This window comes from Eptesicus fuscus, chromosome 12 (genome assembly GCF_027574615.1).
Source record: "Eptesicus fuscus isolate TK198812 chromosome 12, DD_ASM_mEF_20220401, whole genome shotgun sequence".
In the NCBI taxonomy this organism is placed as follows: domain Eukaryota; kingdom Metazoa; phylum Chordata; class Mammalia; order Chiroptera; family Vespertilionidae; genus Eptesicus; species Eptesicus fuscus.
Window position 1 is genome coordinate 32,711,935 of NC_072484.1, and position 18,506 is coordinate 32,730,440.

Consider the following 18,506-nt stretch of genomic DNA (forward strand, 5'->3'; position numbering starts at 1 on the left):
CTTCATTGTGGGTGATAAGATTCAGCTTGCCACAGCCCATGTGCATGGCCAGCATAAATATGAAGCCCGGCATATTATGGCCTTGAAGAGGCATTGGTCCTCCTAGCTATGACTTGTGGGTACCCATCTCAGAAATGGGTAGTAAGGCTAGGATCAAAGATAGGCCATGAAGGTGATGGCAGTACCGTATTTTCCGGCGTATAAGACGACTGGGCGTATAAGATTTTCCTGGGTTAAAAAGTCGTTTTATACAGTAGTCCAATATATCTAATCCATTATATCTAATCCCATCAATATAGTCCAATATACCGTATTTTCTGGTGTATAAAATGACTTTTTAACCCAGGAAAACCTTAAACGCCCAGTCGTCTTATACGCCGGAAAGTACGGTCCATGTCTACAGCATTGGGTCTATAGACACTGTGGCATATGAGTCCCATGATGCATGAAGACCACATGGAAACAAAAGAACTTGGCCATGAAGGTTACAGTCTTGGAGCTGCATCCACTAAATGTCTAGAGGAGCCAGAGTGTGTGGAGGAGAAAGCAGATGGCAGAGTGCCATTGTTGGCATAAGCAGAGGTCCACAGGAGGCAGAAGGAAGTCTTATGTAGGTAGGGGCCAGGTCCCAGAGTGGGACTTAGCCACATTGGAACCCATAGGGCCTAGGAGGGGGCTCTGTGGGCCACCTTACTAGGCCTCACCTGGCTGTGTGGGGCCTATTCCCCAGTAAGTAGTACTGCAATGGGTTGGGCCACAGATCCTCTTTAATAGTCTGGGCAACCCTGTCAGCTTCTGGGAGGCTGTGCTGAGAACCTGATAAAGAAGCTTCGGACAGTCTCCTGGTTCCTGTGCACCAGAGCAGGTGGTTCCTGGCCCGGGTGCCATGGAATGCGAGTTGCAATTGCCACCACCGGCCTGAGGATCTGCATTCACACTCATTCGCTGTCACCTGGTTCCGGAAGTAGGGGTTGCTCCAAAAGCAGAACTTGAACTTGCAGCCTATCCTGGCATTCCTAAGCTCCCTCATCTCCAAGTTGATCAGGTAGCAGAGCATATCTTCATCTCAACGGGTGCCAGAAAGAACTGGCCCCAGATTGGTAGGGCGCTGGCTGTGAAGTGCAGGGCTAATCATGGCTGACAGCTGCGGGTGGTTCAGGAAGGTGGTGACCCAGAAGCCAGGAATAGTCTGGATAATGAAGCTAAGGACTAGGTTCATGCGCCCAGACCTGCGCTCAAGCTGCAGATAGGCCCAGTCGGCCTGGGCACTCATGGCCTCCAGCTCCCATTGGATGGCCTCCAGTGGGTCCATAACTGGGCCATCAAGGTTTAGGGGTACCGGTCCTTCCTGCGCCTCCGTCCTTACCTCCAGCTTCTCTGCCACCTGCTGCTCTTGCACCTCCCAATCGGCCTCCTCCAAGAAGATGGCGCCCTCCTCAATAATCACTTCTTCCGCCTTCCCGCCCGGCTTCAGCACAAGCCCCCCCACCCCTCTACGCCACGGGTTTTTGGGGCCTCGCCCCCAACAAGGCCGTTTTCCAGGTTATGACCAGTCGCTGCGGAGGCCGCTTCCCGACTCCCAGGACCTGGCGAGGTGGTCCCGGGGCCGGCTGCGAGTCTGGGTGCCCGCATTCCCTGGCTTCTCGGCCCCAAGCCGCCAAGGCCAGGCGTGAGCCCCCGCTCTTGTGCGGGGCCGGGCGGCAGGCGCGCGGTGGTTTCCAGGACTTAAGCACCCTCCTCCGCCTTCACCTGCGGAAGCCTCTGGCCTGAAGGGGCTCGGGGGCTCTGGCAACATAGGGGACTCCGCGAGAGTGGCAGCTGGCGGAACGTATGGTCTCCAACTCCTTGGCGCGCTCCGCCACCTCGCGCCCTCTTATTGGGATGTGATTCGCTAGGGTCGCCCGGCTGAGGGGGCGGGGCAGAGAGGGGGAGGCGGGGGTCGCGAGGGGCCAGGTCTGGCCGAGGAGCAGGGAACTTCCCGGTGGGGATGAAACATCCGGTGCCAGACAGAACTGGCCCACTATTAGTAGGGCGCTGGTGGTGAAGTGCGGGGGTGTACCAAGCAAGGAGCAGCTCTGAGTAAACATCAGGGGCCAAGCCCAACCCCAGGTTATAGACAGAATTTTCCATCACAGCTACCAGCCATGCGGTGGGCAGGTGGGCGTCTCCAGGTGCCCCCAGTCCTCTGCAGCTTTGGGGTAGCTGTAGGACACCTTGCAGCTTTGCACTGGATAGATTACTCAGGCATATGCAGAGGGCTCAAGAGGTATCCCTTGCAACAAACTGCGTGCTGCAGTTGACAGTATTTGACAATTGATCAGCACATGGAGATGCTCAAACTATGTGAAGAAAGGAGAAACAAGGTCAGAGTAAGAGGATCTGGGGCAAGGGAGGGTCTCAAGTACTGCCAACCAGGGAACAAGTGGCATCTGCCTGGTTTCATCCCTGCCAGCTGGGCCCTTCTGGCCAGTAGGCTGAAAGGTAGACAATTTGACTTAGACTCTGGGCTAGCCCTTGGCTCTGTACCAAACATTTCACAAATGTGAACTCGAGTCTGAAGTGCAGGGTCTGTGTGCTTGAATAGGTAAGAGATTGGGTGGACCAGTCCCTGCAGCCCTGATCCTACAAATGCATCCGTTCCTGTGGTCTTGGCTTTGAAATTTGTAGCCTGTGGAGGTCAATATACCTATGTCCCTGTTCTGCCTTGAAGTTCTTGCCACCTCCTCCAGAAAGCCTTCATCCTCCCCTGGCACAATGGATAAGATAGTCTGAGCCCGCAGGCCCATCCTGGGGCACAAACTCCCTAGAGGGCAAGGTGGATTTCATTGGGGTGCTAGCCAGAGATCTGACCCATTGAGATGGACAGTGAACATTTGTCAAGTGGAAGGCCAAAGAGATGAAGGGCCAGCCCACTGCCCTTTTTACACAAAACACCTGTTACACACATTAATTCTTGTTAATGCCCCTTGGACACCTGGGTTGGACTCCAGAGTTGCACTGCTTGGCTAAGGACACTGGCTCCAGGAGACCACAGAAAAACAAGCTCAGTCTGAACCCTGGATGGGAGGATTTCAGCACAAGTGATGGGACCCAGGAGAGTGATAACTACCTTTATTAGCGACTGGCCAAGCCATGTCAGCCTCTCAAGTTTGTCTGAACCTAATGGATCGGCACAAGTGAGCAAGGTCAGGTCCTCGCTCTGTTACTTACCAGTTGTGCACTGTGAGCAGTGGATAACATTTTTCTTGGACAACCAGTATCCATTCATTCTTCTTCATAATAGTACCTCAAATGTCCTTTGAGAAACAAAATTTTCCCGTCTCAACCTTGTCATCACTGGCTTTTGGTGACTGGTTTGGGGATAGCACAGAATCCCCTCAAGGCCAGTAAGATAGGAGATGCTTACTGGGGCTTTTGTGAATAAAAGGACTCCCTTTCTCTTCCTGGTCAGCACTGTGTGAGAATAACAGATCTGGAATCATAGCAGCACTCTACTCCTACACAAAGGGACAAGCCACTTTGTAGGCCCCGAGGATGCAGTCACCACTGTGCAAGGTAGGGCAGAAAGAAATCAGAATGCTCAGACCAACCTTTTGAATTGCTGGATCAATCCTAACCTAAAGACTAATCTACATCTGGCATTTTCAGTTTCATGAAATCATTAAGCCAATTTGATTTTCCTGACCTTTGCATCCAAGATTAAGTGATAATTTTATGATGCCACTTTCCTCAAAGGCATCCTAGATCTTTTATTTCAAACTAGAAGCCCGTTCCACGAAGTTTCGTGCAATAGACCTTCCTTCACCTGGCTGCCGATACCAGTTTTCCGCCAGCAGCAGTTTTCCTCTGGCCACCGCCCGCCCCCCTCATCCTGTCAGCCCAATTGGCCACCCCAAGTCCCGCCCCCAGCCTGCCGCCGGCCCAATCGTGGGCGTAGCGGAGTGATAGTTATTTGCATACTTCCCTTTTATTAGGTAGGATTGCAGTTTCTAGGTGCCAAAGTATAGGTCGTTCCTGTCTGTTCTATACTCATCATCTCCTTAGATGCTAAAGATGTTTGGAGGTTCCGATTCTTCCCCAGACTCTCTCCAACCCTTTCCCAATCAGATAGGTTCACAACTTCCAAACACATCATTCAGAAGTTTTTAATAAACAACTTCATTATAAAAACTTTTTTTTGAAAATGTAATTCTGTAAAACATTGAAAATCTACTTTAACAAAGATATGCCCTGTGCATTTTCTAATGGCACTTATATTTTACAATTAAAAACCTTGTTTTATATAAAGCCAAAAATACTCCAAGAGGTTATTCACTGTTTACAAAGTGCTAGAAGGTTTTTGTCTTGTATCTTTCTCTTTAAATAATCTGGCATTACGAAAGAGAGGCTCCAAAGCCTTGACCACTGGGAGGGAGGGGGGTGTATGAGAAGAAGTGGTATTTCAGGAGCTCTAGTGCCGAATATTCAGAGGTGGAGATGTGCATATGGGGAGAATCCACTAAGAAAATCAGCTTATATCTGAAGAAATCGGAATAGAATACTTCTTCCAAACACCTCAACAGAGGCACTAGATTATCACGGTGAATCCTTCTCCTGTCAGAACCACAACACCCTCCTCCCTAGCCACAGCCCCTACTCTCCAGTGGTGAAGGTCACAGCCAATTCCTTCCACAGCAGGTTCAGAGCTCCAGGAGAGGCCAGGGTGGGGTCCCAGAGGAATCTGGATTTTTCTGGCCAACACCTGCCTAAGGCAAAGTTTATTACATAAATATCCTTGTTAAAAGCAAAATATTGATCCTGTACAATATAAATTGTTTTTTTTAAAAAATCGTGTTTACAAACAGCTCCTAGATAAAGAGGGGAGGTGGACAGAGGAGTGGAAAAAACAACTACCAAAAAGAAGGGGGGGGGGTGGACTTAAAGGGCTACTAGGGGCAAGTTTAGGGTAGTGGGAGAATTTCAACTTAGGACAATATCTACGAGCAAAAAAGTAATCACACCTGCTTCCCAGATTTCCATTAACAAAATGCCATTTGTAAAAGGTTGGGGAGAAAAACCTCATTGGTGCTCCTTTCCCTACCTCTCACCCCTTTACGATGTGCACAGATCCTTGGTGCTGACAGAGCTGGGCATGCTGTCCTCTGGCCCCCAGGACTGCACTCAACCGTGACCAGCTACTGTGCAGGGTGGAGGTGTCTGCCCCCATTCAGGGCAGCTCATCGCTGACAGAAGTTAGAGGAGGTGGTGGGGAAAGGGGACATTACTACCCCTTTTTCCTGGTCCCTGTTTGGTCTCTGCCACATGCCCCTCAGGCTCGCATGGCCTCAGTAAGGGTACTGAAGTGAGTTTGGTACTGAGTGTAGGATAAAGCTATTCTTATCCTTTGAACAACCAGGTCAATAAGGCTTTTTTTTTTTTTTTTTTTTAATTATGAAAAGGGAGGTTTAAGGAACAGCTAGGTGGCTATGGTAAAAAAAAAGTAAAGGCAGATGTACCTCTGCATTTGCCAAGTTCACAGTGATAGGGAAATTCCTTGTGGGTGGTGAGGGCACTGAAGGAAGAGGAAAGGGAGCAGGAGGGAAAGGGGAGGAGGCAAGGCTCCAATTACAAGGTTTTAAATAGTTGCTCTGCCTGTCCTATGAGTTTCCCAGCATCACTAATGGCGGAGAGGATTCAAGGAAGGGACAGGAAAGAGCAGGCAGAAAGGAGGGTTCTCCCCTAACAGCCTGAGACTATGTTCTGTGGCCAGAGGCCCATTTGCCTCTGTAAACGATGGGTGCAGGGAAGGTGGTAAAGGGTTACTGGGTCTAGTGATGAAGACCAGAGACAAGGAGAATGGCAGCACTGAGTCCTGCTTGGATCCTCACATACCATTTCCTGTAATACGAGTCCCAATAACATGCACAGCATGCAGGAGGTGGCTGCGTACCAAGGTGGACGCTTTTTTAAAATAAACCTTAATCAGTCCCTGGGACTCACTGAAACTAATTTTTAGAAGCAAATTACCTAGTCTGATTTCAACCTTGCCAGATATTTATATCTGGTTTTATTTTTAAAGGTATCCCAAGATACCCTGCCTAAATCAAAACATGCTTAGTCACTCCACATTGCTTCCAATCAAGGGCTAGAGAGCTACATTTTAAGGCTTTCACCTCAAACAAAGAGTACTGGCCTGGGCTGAAGCAGAAGCCTGGGTCTTGGACCTGCTCAGTTTGTGATGATAGACCAAAGTTATTCCTAGACGGAAGGGGAAGAGGGGGGGACTGGGAGGAGGCTGAGGCAGTTCCTCGGTAGTTTGTCCTGAAATCCTAGTGGAGAAGCCAGCATGAGGCACCTGCTATGGGAAGTGCCCAGAAACTGCTGGCTGCATCTGTAGGAGTAAACAGTAAAGAGGTAGAAGTGTGTTTCTGAATCAGAGTGGAGGAGTCTCAGGAGGGTCCCACATTGGTGGTCCCTGAGCTATCTCCCTTCCATGAGTGGGAAGAGTGCCCATGCAGAACTGAGATGAAGCAGGGATGGGGTTCGGCTGGGCAAGGGCTGTGCTGCCTGTGGCAGAGAGCCCCACAAGTCAGAAGAACTAATCATTTGTTGCAAGTAATCTTGCTGAATATTGGGGGCAAAACGGAGGGGGGCCACACGAGGAAGGTGGAAGTTCTTTGATGGAGAGCAGAAAAGCCTATGTACAGTGGCCCTGAGTCCAAGGGAACTGCAAAGTAGAGGAGAGAGGAGGGACACTGTGGGTAAGAAAAGTTTGGTGTGGGAAGCAACGATGCACCCATAGATTAGGACTCAACTATCTGCCCAGTCCTAACTTTCTGAAAACTCCTCTTCCTACAGTTCCACAACTTCCTGGAAAAGGGACAGGTAAGAGACCAATGAGGGGCTCACACCCTCTCCTTTGCTATTCACACCAGCCTAGAACCGAAGCCCCTCCTTCGAAGACTCCTGATAACAGCGCATGATGCTCACGGTAGGGGTTAGGGAATGGGGAGGTGATGGAAGTGGGCATGCCTTTTATTTCTTCCCCTCCCCAGTTCAAGAGGAGAATGAGGGGGTCATGATGTATACTTGGAGAAAAGCAGAATTGCAGACCTGTGAGAAAACTGCTCCAATCTTCTTGCCTGTCTCCTGCAGACACTGCTGAGGAAGCCAGGAACAGACACAGTCATGGAAGATGGCAGAGACTGAAGCAGTCCAAAGTCAGTTTATTTCCCCACAGGGGAAAAATATGACCTCAAGTGAAGAGAAGTCAGTGAGACCCGACTCCGCCTTGTAAACAGGGCTCCGGTTAACACCAGGTACCAAAAGGTTCCAGCTGGTGCCAACTGGAATGGACTGGTGGGAATGAATTCACGGTGTGTAAACAATGTTCACTGCAATCATTCTAAGGCTAACAGCTCGGCAAGGGAGGTGAAATGGTGTGTCTGAAGCGACTGTGTAAACAGTACTGTTGCTGGACAACACTGACTGAAAATGGAGGTGCTGGTACAGGAGGGATGGGATGATGGGGAAGAATAGAGGCCTTCTCTCCTGCCCGCTGGTTGGAAGCAGGTGATGGAGCCAAGTGACCCTCTGCCATCAGGGCCTGACCAACTGTGTGGGTCTGCAGGTTGGGACCAGAAGGCGGGCTTCTTCGGCTATTTTTTTCGAGGTCATCCAAAGTGAAACCCTCTGTGTCTCCAACAGGTCACCCCTTCTCCAAAGAGAATGAGGTTCTGACACTTTGGAGAAAGAGAGGACTAAGTGTGGCTCCCGATTCAGATAAAAAAATAAAAGTAAAAATACCTGAAGTCCTATAGTATGTGATCTTTTCATGGGGTTGGGTCTCAAAGCTCCTCTTGGAACTGATCCTGGAGCCTGAGCCCCCGAACCAAGTGCTCCATACAGATACTGGATTTTTTTCTGTTTGAACCCAGCTCTGAAAGCTCAGCTGCCGTTATGGGGGATGCAGATAGGATGGGTACTGAAGCACCCTGACAGAGTTCAAGACTGAACTGAGGGCCTCCTTGGGGGCTACTGGAATGCCTGGTGGAAACGAGGCAGGGTGGTGGTGCTCAGGCCAGAGGTGAAAACAGGAGGCAAGGAGTGCAGAGGCCCGAAGTTCAGAGGTCCCCCAGCTCCTGGAGAATCTTGAGGCTGAGCTTGCAATGTGGTGAGCAGGGGCTGTGCCTCAGCCTGGGAGTAGCCCATGACCAGGCCTCCTGTGGCCCCAGGAGGGTTACATGAGGGCAGGTTGAGTGGAAGAAAGCCCAGTAAGTGGGAGAAGTCCACATTAGCAGCGCAGAGGGCCTCAGAGAGGTTGGCGGGGCTCTTGGTGAGCAGTGCTTCATCTAGGAGGGCCGCAGCTGCCGCCGGCTGAGGTGAGGCGGGCTGGGGTTCTGCGGATGAAAGAGACAGGCTTCCAGGAAGTTCCGCCATAAAACTATCCACCTCCACTTTGGGCAATTTGTCGGGCAAGTATGAGGTAGATCCAAGCTGGTATTTTGGAGGAAGCTGAGCTGGAGAAGAGATAGGTGAAGATTCCAGAGGATAGCTCATACCCATGGGCAGCGTGTTGTGCACCAGGGAGTGTGGCATGCCTGCACTGGGCATGGTAGGGATGTGGGCGCCATACATGCCCATGGGTAACATACTAGGGAAGGCCTTGGCCCCCATCATGTCCCGAGAGGCCATGCACAGCACAGGGCTCAGCTCTTCCTTCACACTGACTGTGGAGCTGCAGCTGAGTAGGCCTAACATGTCCACTGGCTCTGTCTTAATTTTGAGCAGCTCCTGCGAGTGGCTCTTCTTGACATGCCGTGTCAGGTGGTCCTTGCGGCCAAACCGCTGGGCACAGTACTGGCACAGGAAGTCCTTTCGGCCTGTGTGCACCACTAGGTGCCTCCGCACATCCTTACGAGTATAGAAGCGCCGGTCACAGTGGTCACAGGGGTGCTTCTTTTCCTTGGCACCCCCTGCTACCCGGCGTGAGTGGGCCTTCAGGTGCTCTAGCAGGGCCTGGGTACTCTCAAAGGTCTGCAGGCACACCTTACAGCTGAGGTCACCGTTGCTAGCGGCATGCATGGCCAGATGGCGCCGGTAGCCCAGCTTTGTATTGTAATTCTTACCGCACTCGGAACAGTGAAGAGCCTCTTTGTTGGGGTCGTGGGTCTGCAGGTGGTTCCGGAGATGGTCCTTGCGGTGAAACATCTTATCACAGTACATGCACTGGTGTGGTTTTTGGGCTGAGTGGGTAGCCATGTGCCTGGGATAGGGATGGAGGAAAAAAAAGACAAGATCACAAGGGCTGGCCAGACAACTGAGGTGCCCATTATCAGGGAACTAGATATAAAAATTATGGTAGGGCCATGCAATGGAATGGATGGAATACCATGCCAACTATACACTGAGTGGCCAGATTATTATGATCTCTGAACGCATAATAATCTGGCCACTCAGTGTATATCCTATATAATAAAAGGCTACTATGCAAATTGTCCCCTCGACCAGGAGTTTGACCAGCAGGCAGGCAGGCCAACCACCCATGTCCCCTCCCCCTGGCCAGGCTGGCCGGACCCCACCCATGCACGAATTCATGCACCGAGGCTCTAATACACACACACACACACACACACACACACACACACACACACAACACACTCTGAATGGCCAGATTATTATGCGTTCAGAGATCATAATAATCTGACCACTCAGTGTATTCTAGATATCCTTGCCCACCTGAAGAATCATATATAGGGAGGGGGCAAAAGTAGGGTTACAGTTGTATAAAAACAATAATAAATAATAATACAAAAAACTATTTCATGTCCTCACACTGTAAACCTACTTTTGCCCCACCCTGTATATACTATTTTCTTTCAGCCTTGTGTATTTAGTAGCAAAACATCAGGAACAGCCCTGACCGGTTTGGCTCAGTGGATAGAGCATCAGCCTGCAGACTGAAGGGTCCCAGGTTCGATTCCGGTCAAGGGCATGTACCTTGGTTGTGGGCACATCCCCAGTAGGAGGTGTGCAAGAGGCAGCTGATTGATGTTTCTAACTCTCTTATTCCTTTCCCTTCCTCTCTGTAAAAAATCAATAAAATATATCTAAAAGAAAACAAAAGAACAAAACATCAGGGACAACCTAAATATTCATCAATAGGGGACTGGTTAAATAAATTATGATAAATTCAACTTTTAAAAATAAGGCAGCTTTCCATGTACCCACAGGGAAAAGCTCCTAAAATACAGTAAATGGGGAAAAGCAATGAGACAGAAGAGTACATATAGACTGGCACTATGCATACAAAAAGAGGGAAATATGTGTAAGTTTGTTTATATGTGCTTAAAATATTTCTGGAAGGATATAAAAGAAACTGACAACATTGGTTGCCTTTGGGGAGAAGACACATGCGGCTTATGGGTGTGATGGAGCATTTTCATTGTACCTTTCGAATTATGTGAATGTATTTCCTTTTTAATAAATTATATTTAAAAATTTTTAAATGACACAATAAAGGGAAAATGAAGTTTAGATAAACTTCCTGATCTGGGGCTGAGTCAAAAAAGGAAGTTCAATATAATGTATGCAATACAATCCCTTGTGAAAATAAAAAAGGAATACATGTTTGAATGCCTCAGCAAGGACACATAAGAAACTGATCCTCCCCCTCACCTCTCTGGGTGTCTTTGGGGAGGAGAATAGTGACTTCAAATGTGAAGACCATTCATTTTTCACTGCATGTCCATTTGTACCACTTAAATTGTTTGCCATGTAAACCAGCAACATATTTTAAATGTTCTCATGGTACAGCAGTGTCCGTTGGTTTACCTGCTCCCTGCTGGCTGGAAAACAGCTCAGAGTCTAGGAATCACAATCCAGAGCTCCATAATACATTCAGAATCAACTCAGCAAGACTTTTAGGGCCCACCATTTGCTAGGCCCAGTGTGAGCTGAGTCATTAACCTTGTTCCCCATAAGAGGCTGAAAGCATGGAGCAGTCCCACCCACCAGTAAGTGGCAGAAACTAAATTTAAACACAGACCTTCCTGAGAACTGGGTTCACTTAGGTATGCCACCACTGTTTCTAGTATGGCACCCAGTGATCTTTTCTACCTAAAGAGCATCAAACCTCCCCATTCCTCTCATGATACTCTCATGCTCACGCGTATGAGGGTTACTATTGACCTCCTATGACATAACTGACATGATAATGTATGAGAAGTGCTGAGTGACCCACAGCCTACTTCCCTCATTTAGCAAGTGAAGAAACTGAAGCTCAAAGAGGTTCAGTAACTAACCTAAGATCACACAATAGGTGGAGTCAGAGGTCATGCCTCCTGAACTAGGACCTTTCTCACAGCCTCCCACTGTCACCTAGACTGTCACTATGACAGTTTAAGAGGGAAGCGTTTGAGATCATGCTCCCCAGCATATATCATCACTTTGGTTCAAATAAACACATAAAAATTCTCAAAAAAAAAAAAAAAAGATGGTCTAACAGGACAGCTCCAACAGGCATTTACCTAAGACACAGGAGCACACAGAATCAAAGCATTCCTGAGGCCCACAGAACTGTCATGAAGGCAATTCTGGGCCCCTACTACCCTGTTACCTGTTTTAGTTCCTTCCTATCAACTGTTTTCCAGAGAAGGAACTGAGGCTTTCTGTGGTCATCTTGTTCATATATTTACCTATTTGCTCTCTGTCCACATTAAGACAGTAAACTCAAGGAGGACCAGCACTCCCATCTATCTGTGCCTGGTGTGTAGCAGGAGCTCAATAAATCATGATAGATGAATAGATAAAAGACTGCAACAGGCAGCTTATCTCATTTGTAAAGAGCATGTTCATGTTCCTTTAATAGAAAAGCAAGGATAAAATCAAAATTGCTTTTAGTTGGCTCCTTTCTCTTCAAAGCTGCTCTGCTTACATTCAATTTCACTTCAGCAGAGGTTCTTGGGCTTACAAGTTTCAGGAAAGCCACCAACCCAGAGGACACCAGGGACTCTACAGACACAGAAGTAATCATCTGAATGACAGGCTGGTTCAGTAGAAGAGGCACTGTAGTACCTAAGAAGCTATGTGACCTTGGGTAAGTTACTTTCCTACTCTGAGCCTCCACTTTAAAATTTATAGATTGGATCACAGCATCTCCTTTTCCTTCTAAAGTTCTAAGATGGATTCCTAATTTCTGGCCAAGATTTTCACTGTTACCTTACAGGAGTGGGGAAATGTATAGAAAAAAATGTTCAATCTAGTTTGTTCATGGTTATCTGATATTGTACCCACACATTCTAGTGTTTGAATAAAAAAACACCACCACTATTTTTTAGTGAGTGACCCCAAATGGTTGGAATTTAGGGTACATTTATGAGACAAATTAACCTCTACTCTTCTGTCACACTCAGTGGAGTCTCTCTGGCTTTGTCCTCTGGGAACCCCAGGACAGGAAGAGGTATGGGAGTGACACCTACCTATACAGCTTATACTTGGAGGCAAAAGATTTGCCACAGTGCAGCTGAGGGCAGCTATATGGTCTCTGCTCTGGATGGGGAAGGCTGTGAGGCCTCAGCTTCTCCCCATTTGAGAAGGGTGTCCCCGAGATTTCACATTGGCACTTCACTTGACTCTCCGCCTCCCGGCCCCGAGGCCTGGGAACTATTTTCCAGCCCACTTCCTCCTCCTGCTTTGCATCTTGAATCCAGGGGGGGACGCTGGTGAAAAATGTGGTCATGGCAAGGCTAATGGCGAAGGGCCATGTTACTCAGAAAGCCTCCCCATCGGCTTCACACGGGCTCTCTGCTCTGTCACAGCTTCCAACGCAGCCTTCAGAAAACAATCTCTTCACCTGAAATATTAGAACACCTGGTGTTAGGGAGCTCAATACCATGAAAATATGGGTTCTGGAGGCAAACAGAGCCCTGTCCCAATCCCAGCCCTTCCAATTACTTCCCTGAACGGTTTCCTCACATACAAAATAAGCTTAATAATCTCTTAAATCATAAGAATGTTTTGAAGATTAAATGAGATAATATAAAACACTCAGCAAAGGCTAGGAACCTACTAAGTGCTTAGTGGTAACCATTATTCACTAGTACCACCTAGGCTACTAGAAACAAGATAATCTGAGGAAATAAAAGCCCTAAACTCCAAACTTTCTCTTCTACATCCTTCCCACTAAACTTAGAGATAGCAGCATATCCTCTTCCTCCTCATTACCCTAACTCCCCCTCACCCACTATTTTCCACAATTCTCCTCCTCATGGAGGTGCTAAGGAGCAATAAAATGCCCAAAAGGCAACGGAGAAGAGGAAAAGCCTTTACTTAGGAAATTTACACTCTGAAAAGTCAGCCCCTGTGCCAGATGGGGTTTTTTTGTTTGTTTTAAATATGCCTCCTGCATGCCCCCTACTGGGGATCAGCCCACATCCTGACCATGTGCTCTGACTGGGAATCAAACTGGGGACCTCTTGGTCCATGGGACGAAACTCAATCCACTGAGCCACACCAGCCAGGCCAAATATGTTTCTTAGCAGCACATCAACATCAAGAGATTCTTTCTGAGGAGGCAACAGCACACTCGGCATTTCCACTAAACCAGTGCTGGTCCCATCCTGCCCTCCACTGCTTCTGAGTCTTTTTGTCTCAGGCCCAGACCATTCTTCTTTAGCAAACCTGTCCAATACCCCAAGCTGCTGAGTGGCCCCTCCTATAGAACTTCACAGTGCACATTCACTTCTCCATTACAAGCAGGTTAACAACATACTTGCATTAGAACTTAGTTTCCTCCACCAAACTCTGATTCTTTGAAGGCTCAGAACATCTCTTTCATCTCCATACACCTAGCATCTAGAAAAGGACCCTCAACTTTCTTTTAGATGAGTAAATTAATTGTTGAGTATAAGTTGATTCTCATAGGCTTAACTTAGACTCAGGAAGTTCTGGTTTAAACTGGGTTACAGCACTTCCAAAGTGTGAAGCCATTACCCTGAAGTATGATCCTTTCTTTTATTGAGTAGAAGGGGTAGGGATTGGGGAGGGGTGAGGCTGAAGCAAGTGTCAGTACTTCTTTCCTGACATCAACTCAGACGAAGAGGATAGGAGTTATCAAACTGACTCTCAAAAGGGGGACAACAGATCCACGTTCACACTCACAAGCACATCACAGAGTACCAATTGCAATGCAACTTGCTACAACAGGGATTCCCTTTGAAGAGGTCATGCCAAAATATGGTCATGAGACCTTTCCATGTGAAGGGAGCAGAGAGGGTATCTGGGGGTTGTCCACGAGAATCTGGGGAGGGCGCCAACCATACAAACTAGCTGTGAGCCACAGAATGCTTGCTCAGCTCATTAGCAACTGCTGCTTACAGTGACCATTCATCCAACAGACTGGCCTTGAACAAGATGATAGGATCAGCGGGTTCATGCCCTAGAGAGCTTTGCTCATCATTAACATGAGCTATGTCCTGTTCAGGAACCATTCCACTTGTTGAAGAAACGTTGCAATGTAATATGATAAACATTTCCCCATCATGAGTGAAGATTTGCCTAGAATGATCTGCACAAAGGTGGCTGCACTTTGCATAATCACAAGCTGGTGAGGTATAGCTAGCACCAAAAACTAGTCCCACTTGAGCCTTCAAGTCAAGGCATATTTACCGACTTCATTATAAACCTCAAAGGTCCCTGATGTCTTGCTTTCAATGTTTAAGTATCCTCCTTCTTCACAAGGGTAGAATTACCTGTTTATAATACCAGCAATTACTATACACCTTGGAATTGGGTAGATAGGAAGCTCAAGTTTGAATGTCTAATTTGGAGGGGATTTCCTTTACCTTCTAAGTCAAATTCTATTTCCTCTTGATATCTGAAATCATGCACCTCAACCTCTGGAAAGTTGGGAATGGCAGCCAGAGGGAAGCAAGTTGTACCACTCTGGCTAATGTGAGAGGGGAGCCTAGCCCTGGAAATTCCGCACAAACTCAGAAAGAGAGCAGTACATCCCCCACCTCCCACACGTCCACCTCATCTGTTCTCCTGAACAAGCACAAACAAGACACAGCAATTTAGTATGAGTAATGGGCTTCTAGGAAACAGGCTCATGAGGTTGTACTCACAGAACCAAAGGAGGAAGCCAGCAGCCATGTGCTTGCCTTGATCTGCATTTAATGGGGCTATGGCTTTAAAAAGAAAACAGCCAACACCCTGATCCTTTTTACCCTAGCTTTTAAAAAGGCACAGCGGAAGTCCTCACCTACAGTCACTGAAAAGCTGTTGGATAACCAAAGCTGCTAGTGTTACCTTAAGGAGTCCTGTTGGGAATCTAGTCTCTCTCCCTCTGTCCTTTGTCTGCAAACTCCTCTCCTCCAGAAAGAATCCTGAGCTTTTCTCACATCATCAGGCCTATTCCTTCAGTTCTTCCTTGGCAAAACTGTCAAAGAATTCTGCTTCTCTTTCAAAGCTGCTCTTCTGGTCTCACATGCTAACTTTAACTACAGAGAAGCTGACAGAACCTGTTCCCATAAAACAAACACAATCACTCCCAGTTACTGGTATAACTCAGTATATTTTCATCCTAAGATTCCTTCTGGCACCTGATCTGAAGAGGGAGGTAGCGTGGAAAGAACCTTGGACTTGCTATCAGAAGAGCTGCCACTCACTGGCTGTGAAACTATGGGCAGGTTATTTTGTTTCTCTGAACCTCCGTTTCCTCAATTTCTAAGATAGAGATTTATTGAGAACATTTGAGATCTTGCTTTCTGACCTCAGTCTGGCTGAAATAAATGGTTATAAAATTTTTAAAAATAAAATTGAGATTTATTATCCTTAACTATAATATTCTCATGGAGGATTAAGTGGACTAACACTCCTGAAAGCATCTGACATATAAAATGTGTGTGAATACACAGTGTCATCTCGGACATCTAGTTTGTGTCTGTCTCTTTTCCACATGGGGCCTGAGTAGGGCTACTTTTCCCCCTCCCCTTTAATGTTACTTTTCAGACCTCAGCTTCCTTCCCTTCCCAACATCTCCCCAGAATGCAACCTTCCCCTTTTCCCCTCACAATTAACCCTCAGTCATCCCCTCTAACCAGTCCCTCTTTACTTTACCTTCCTGGGCCAGAGTTCTCTCACTTTAGGCATCTCTTCTATTATTAAGTCTCTGTACAAGTGCCTGCTAAAAACTCTGTATGGCCCTCTTTGGAAGCTGAAAGGAGACCAGTTGCTCCCTAGTCTGTCTGTCCTCTGTTGTGAGCCATCATACCCGCTGCCTTCTGATGAAACTAGTTTTTATGATGTTACATCATCTCTATAGAAACTGTGTTCTTTCTCCATTATTAGCCTGTTTCCTCATCTGTAAAGCTAAAAATACTAACCTCACAGGCTTGTTGTAAGGATTATGTTTGTCAGGTATGCAAAGAGCTCAGCATAGGGCCTCTCTTGCAGTAAGTACCCAACAAAAGGCAGCTATTATCTTTGCCTTTGTATTGAGTTGCCTGTTCCCACCTTCTGCTGCCACACTAGAATTCTCCCAACCCTCTCAAAACGCTGTTGAGAAACAGCCCTCCTACAGCAAGGAAAGGGTTAATCTCTAAGTGTTCTTAACTAGAGAGACCCACAGAGGATTAACAGCTCCACTTCAGTGACTACCCTAAAATAGCTTTTATCCCTCCTGCCTAAGAGCTACTTGGGGATCTGAAGAACTCAATTCAACACCTGCCGAGGAGGAAACACACCCTGGAACCCATTCCTTGGGGTGGATAGAATCTTCCCTTAAGCAGAACCCAAAATAGCAACTGGGAAATTATAAATAGACTTAAAGAGGAAAAAAAACAAACAACAGATCCTGACCTGGGCACCAGAAATGAATCCAAAAGACACACTGACTGGCTGGAAAACAGTGGGGAGCAGAGAATGAGAATAGCTGCCCCCCTCACTCCCTCTCTCACACACACTGGGGAGTGGTGGGAGAATTAAATTACAGAGGCTGGAGAGTCTCTGTGACTTGCATCATTCCTTCCAGGAGACATCAAACTGGATTAACAGGGGTTGGATCTACTCTGGGGCTGCTAGTTCTGTCAGTTCAGACGGGCCCCCTCTCTCGGGAGTCCCTTTGACTCTCATTCCGGCTGCCTCCCACTCCTGAGGAAGCCTTGAGAAAAGGCCTGTAACTCACTACAGCCCCGTTTTCACCAAGAGGAAAGCTGATTAGGTACCCACCCCCACCCCTGTCCCAATCTGGTGACCTTACCTGGGGGTGGGGGTGGGGGATTAGAAACCCAAGGCCAGCCCCTATCACAGTCCTAAACTGACAGATGGAAAAACACACAAGCCAGAAGACAAGCTACACTGGCAGGTGAAAGCACCAACAACTCCCCCACACCAGTTGTCCCCACGTCGTCCACCTTACAGGTCCCTTCCCCCACCAAGCCGGGGCCATAGTGTGGGGCTGGAATTGCAGGGAACAACTTGGCTCCCCCAGCAGCTTCTAGACTCTAGACTTCTAGAGTCTAGAAGGTTTCATTCTTCTGGGGCTGGGAGAGATGGGAGTGGACGGGACGGCTGCGGGGAAGGAACAAATTCAGGGCTGGGTTTGGAGATCTCAGGAATGGGAAGAAAGGGCAAGTATGGCAAGGAATCATGAGCAAGCTAACTGGATCTCTAAGGGACCCCCCCCCCCCAAAAAAAAAAAAAAAAAAAAAAGACATTGGGGAATTATGAGGACTGGAAGGTTCCAGATAGTCACAAGTGAATTCCCCGAATTTCAAGAGTCTGGAAATGGGTGTTCGGGTAGAAGTTACCTAAATGTAGGGAATATGGTCACTGCGGAGGGAACTGTAGTAGGTCCTATCTGGGTTTCTAAAACCAAAACCAAGTATTTGAGGGAAGCCTCGAAAAGGGTTGTGAGGTTCTGGAAAATGAAACAGAGGGTAAAGAGCGGGCTCTTTGGAGCAGGGAGGGGGTCTGTAGGTCCGAGTAGGCGTGTCCGCGGGGAGCGAGCAGGTGCAGCTTCTCTGGGTCTCCAGGGACCTGGGGGTCGGGGGTAGTGGACCCTTCGGGCTGCGTCTCCAAGTCTCGGAAGGGGGGGTGGGGGGGCAGTGGAGTTTCTTCGCGTCCCCCAGACCCAGGTATCTGGTCCGGGGAGAGTTTTCGTCAGCCTGGGGCCTATCTGGGCCCGGGCTGACGCAGAGGGGGCCCCGGTCGGGGGTGTGGACGACCGCGCTGAGGGGCCCAAGAAGAGGGGCGCCGTCCGCTCCGGGTGCCGGGCGCGCGGGCGCAACGAGACGGCCTCCCGCCCCGCTCCCCGCCGTCCCCTGGGGCCCTCGCCGGCACTCACCGCGCTCGGGGCCCCGCACTGCGGGCCGGGCCGCGCTCGGGCTCCGCCAGGCCCGCTCAGGCCCCGGTAGTGGCGGCGGTCGGGCCATTGTACGGTGCATTGTGGGAGCCGCGCGAGCGGGCGCTCGGGCAGTGGAGGGGGCGGTGCCGCGGGATCTCTATGGTCCCGCCCGCCCGCCTGC

The 18,506-nt window shown here is 48.5% G+C and overlaps 1 protein-coding gene and 1 pseudogene across 2 annotated transcripts; both read right to left on the reverse strand.

Moving 5' to 3' along the window:
- Positions 1-329: 329 nt before the first annotated feature.
- Positions 330-2,786, reverse strand: LOC114231351 (putative testis-specific Y-encoded-like protein 3; annotated as a pseudogene).
- Positions 2,787-7,185: 4,399 nt separating this feature from the next.
- Positions 7,186-18,448, reverse strand: PLAGL2 (PLAG1 like zinc finger 2). Of its 2 annotated transcripts, XM_008140959.3 has the most exons (3): positions 18,326-18,448; positions 12,459-12,832; positions 7,186-9,244 (listed from the first exon to the last, which is right to left on the reverse strand). In XM_008140959.3, the coding sequence occupies exons 2-3, from the start codon at positions 12,716-12,718 to the stop codon at positions 8,014-8,016; spliced, it is 1,491 nt and encodes a 496-aa protein (XP_008139181.1). In that variant the 5' UTR covers positions 12,719-12,832; positions 18,326-18,448; the 3' UTR covers positions 7,186-8,013. The 2 variants fall into 2 exon arrangements, with proteins under 2 accessions (XP_008139181.1, XP_028000425.1); XM_028144624.2 differs by lacking the exon at positions 12,459-12,832.
- Between the last annotated feature and the right edge of the window lie 58 nt (positions 18,449-18,506).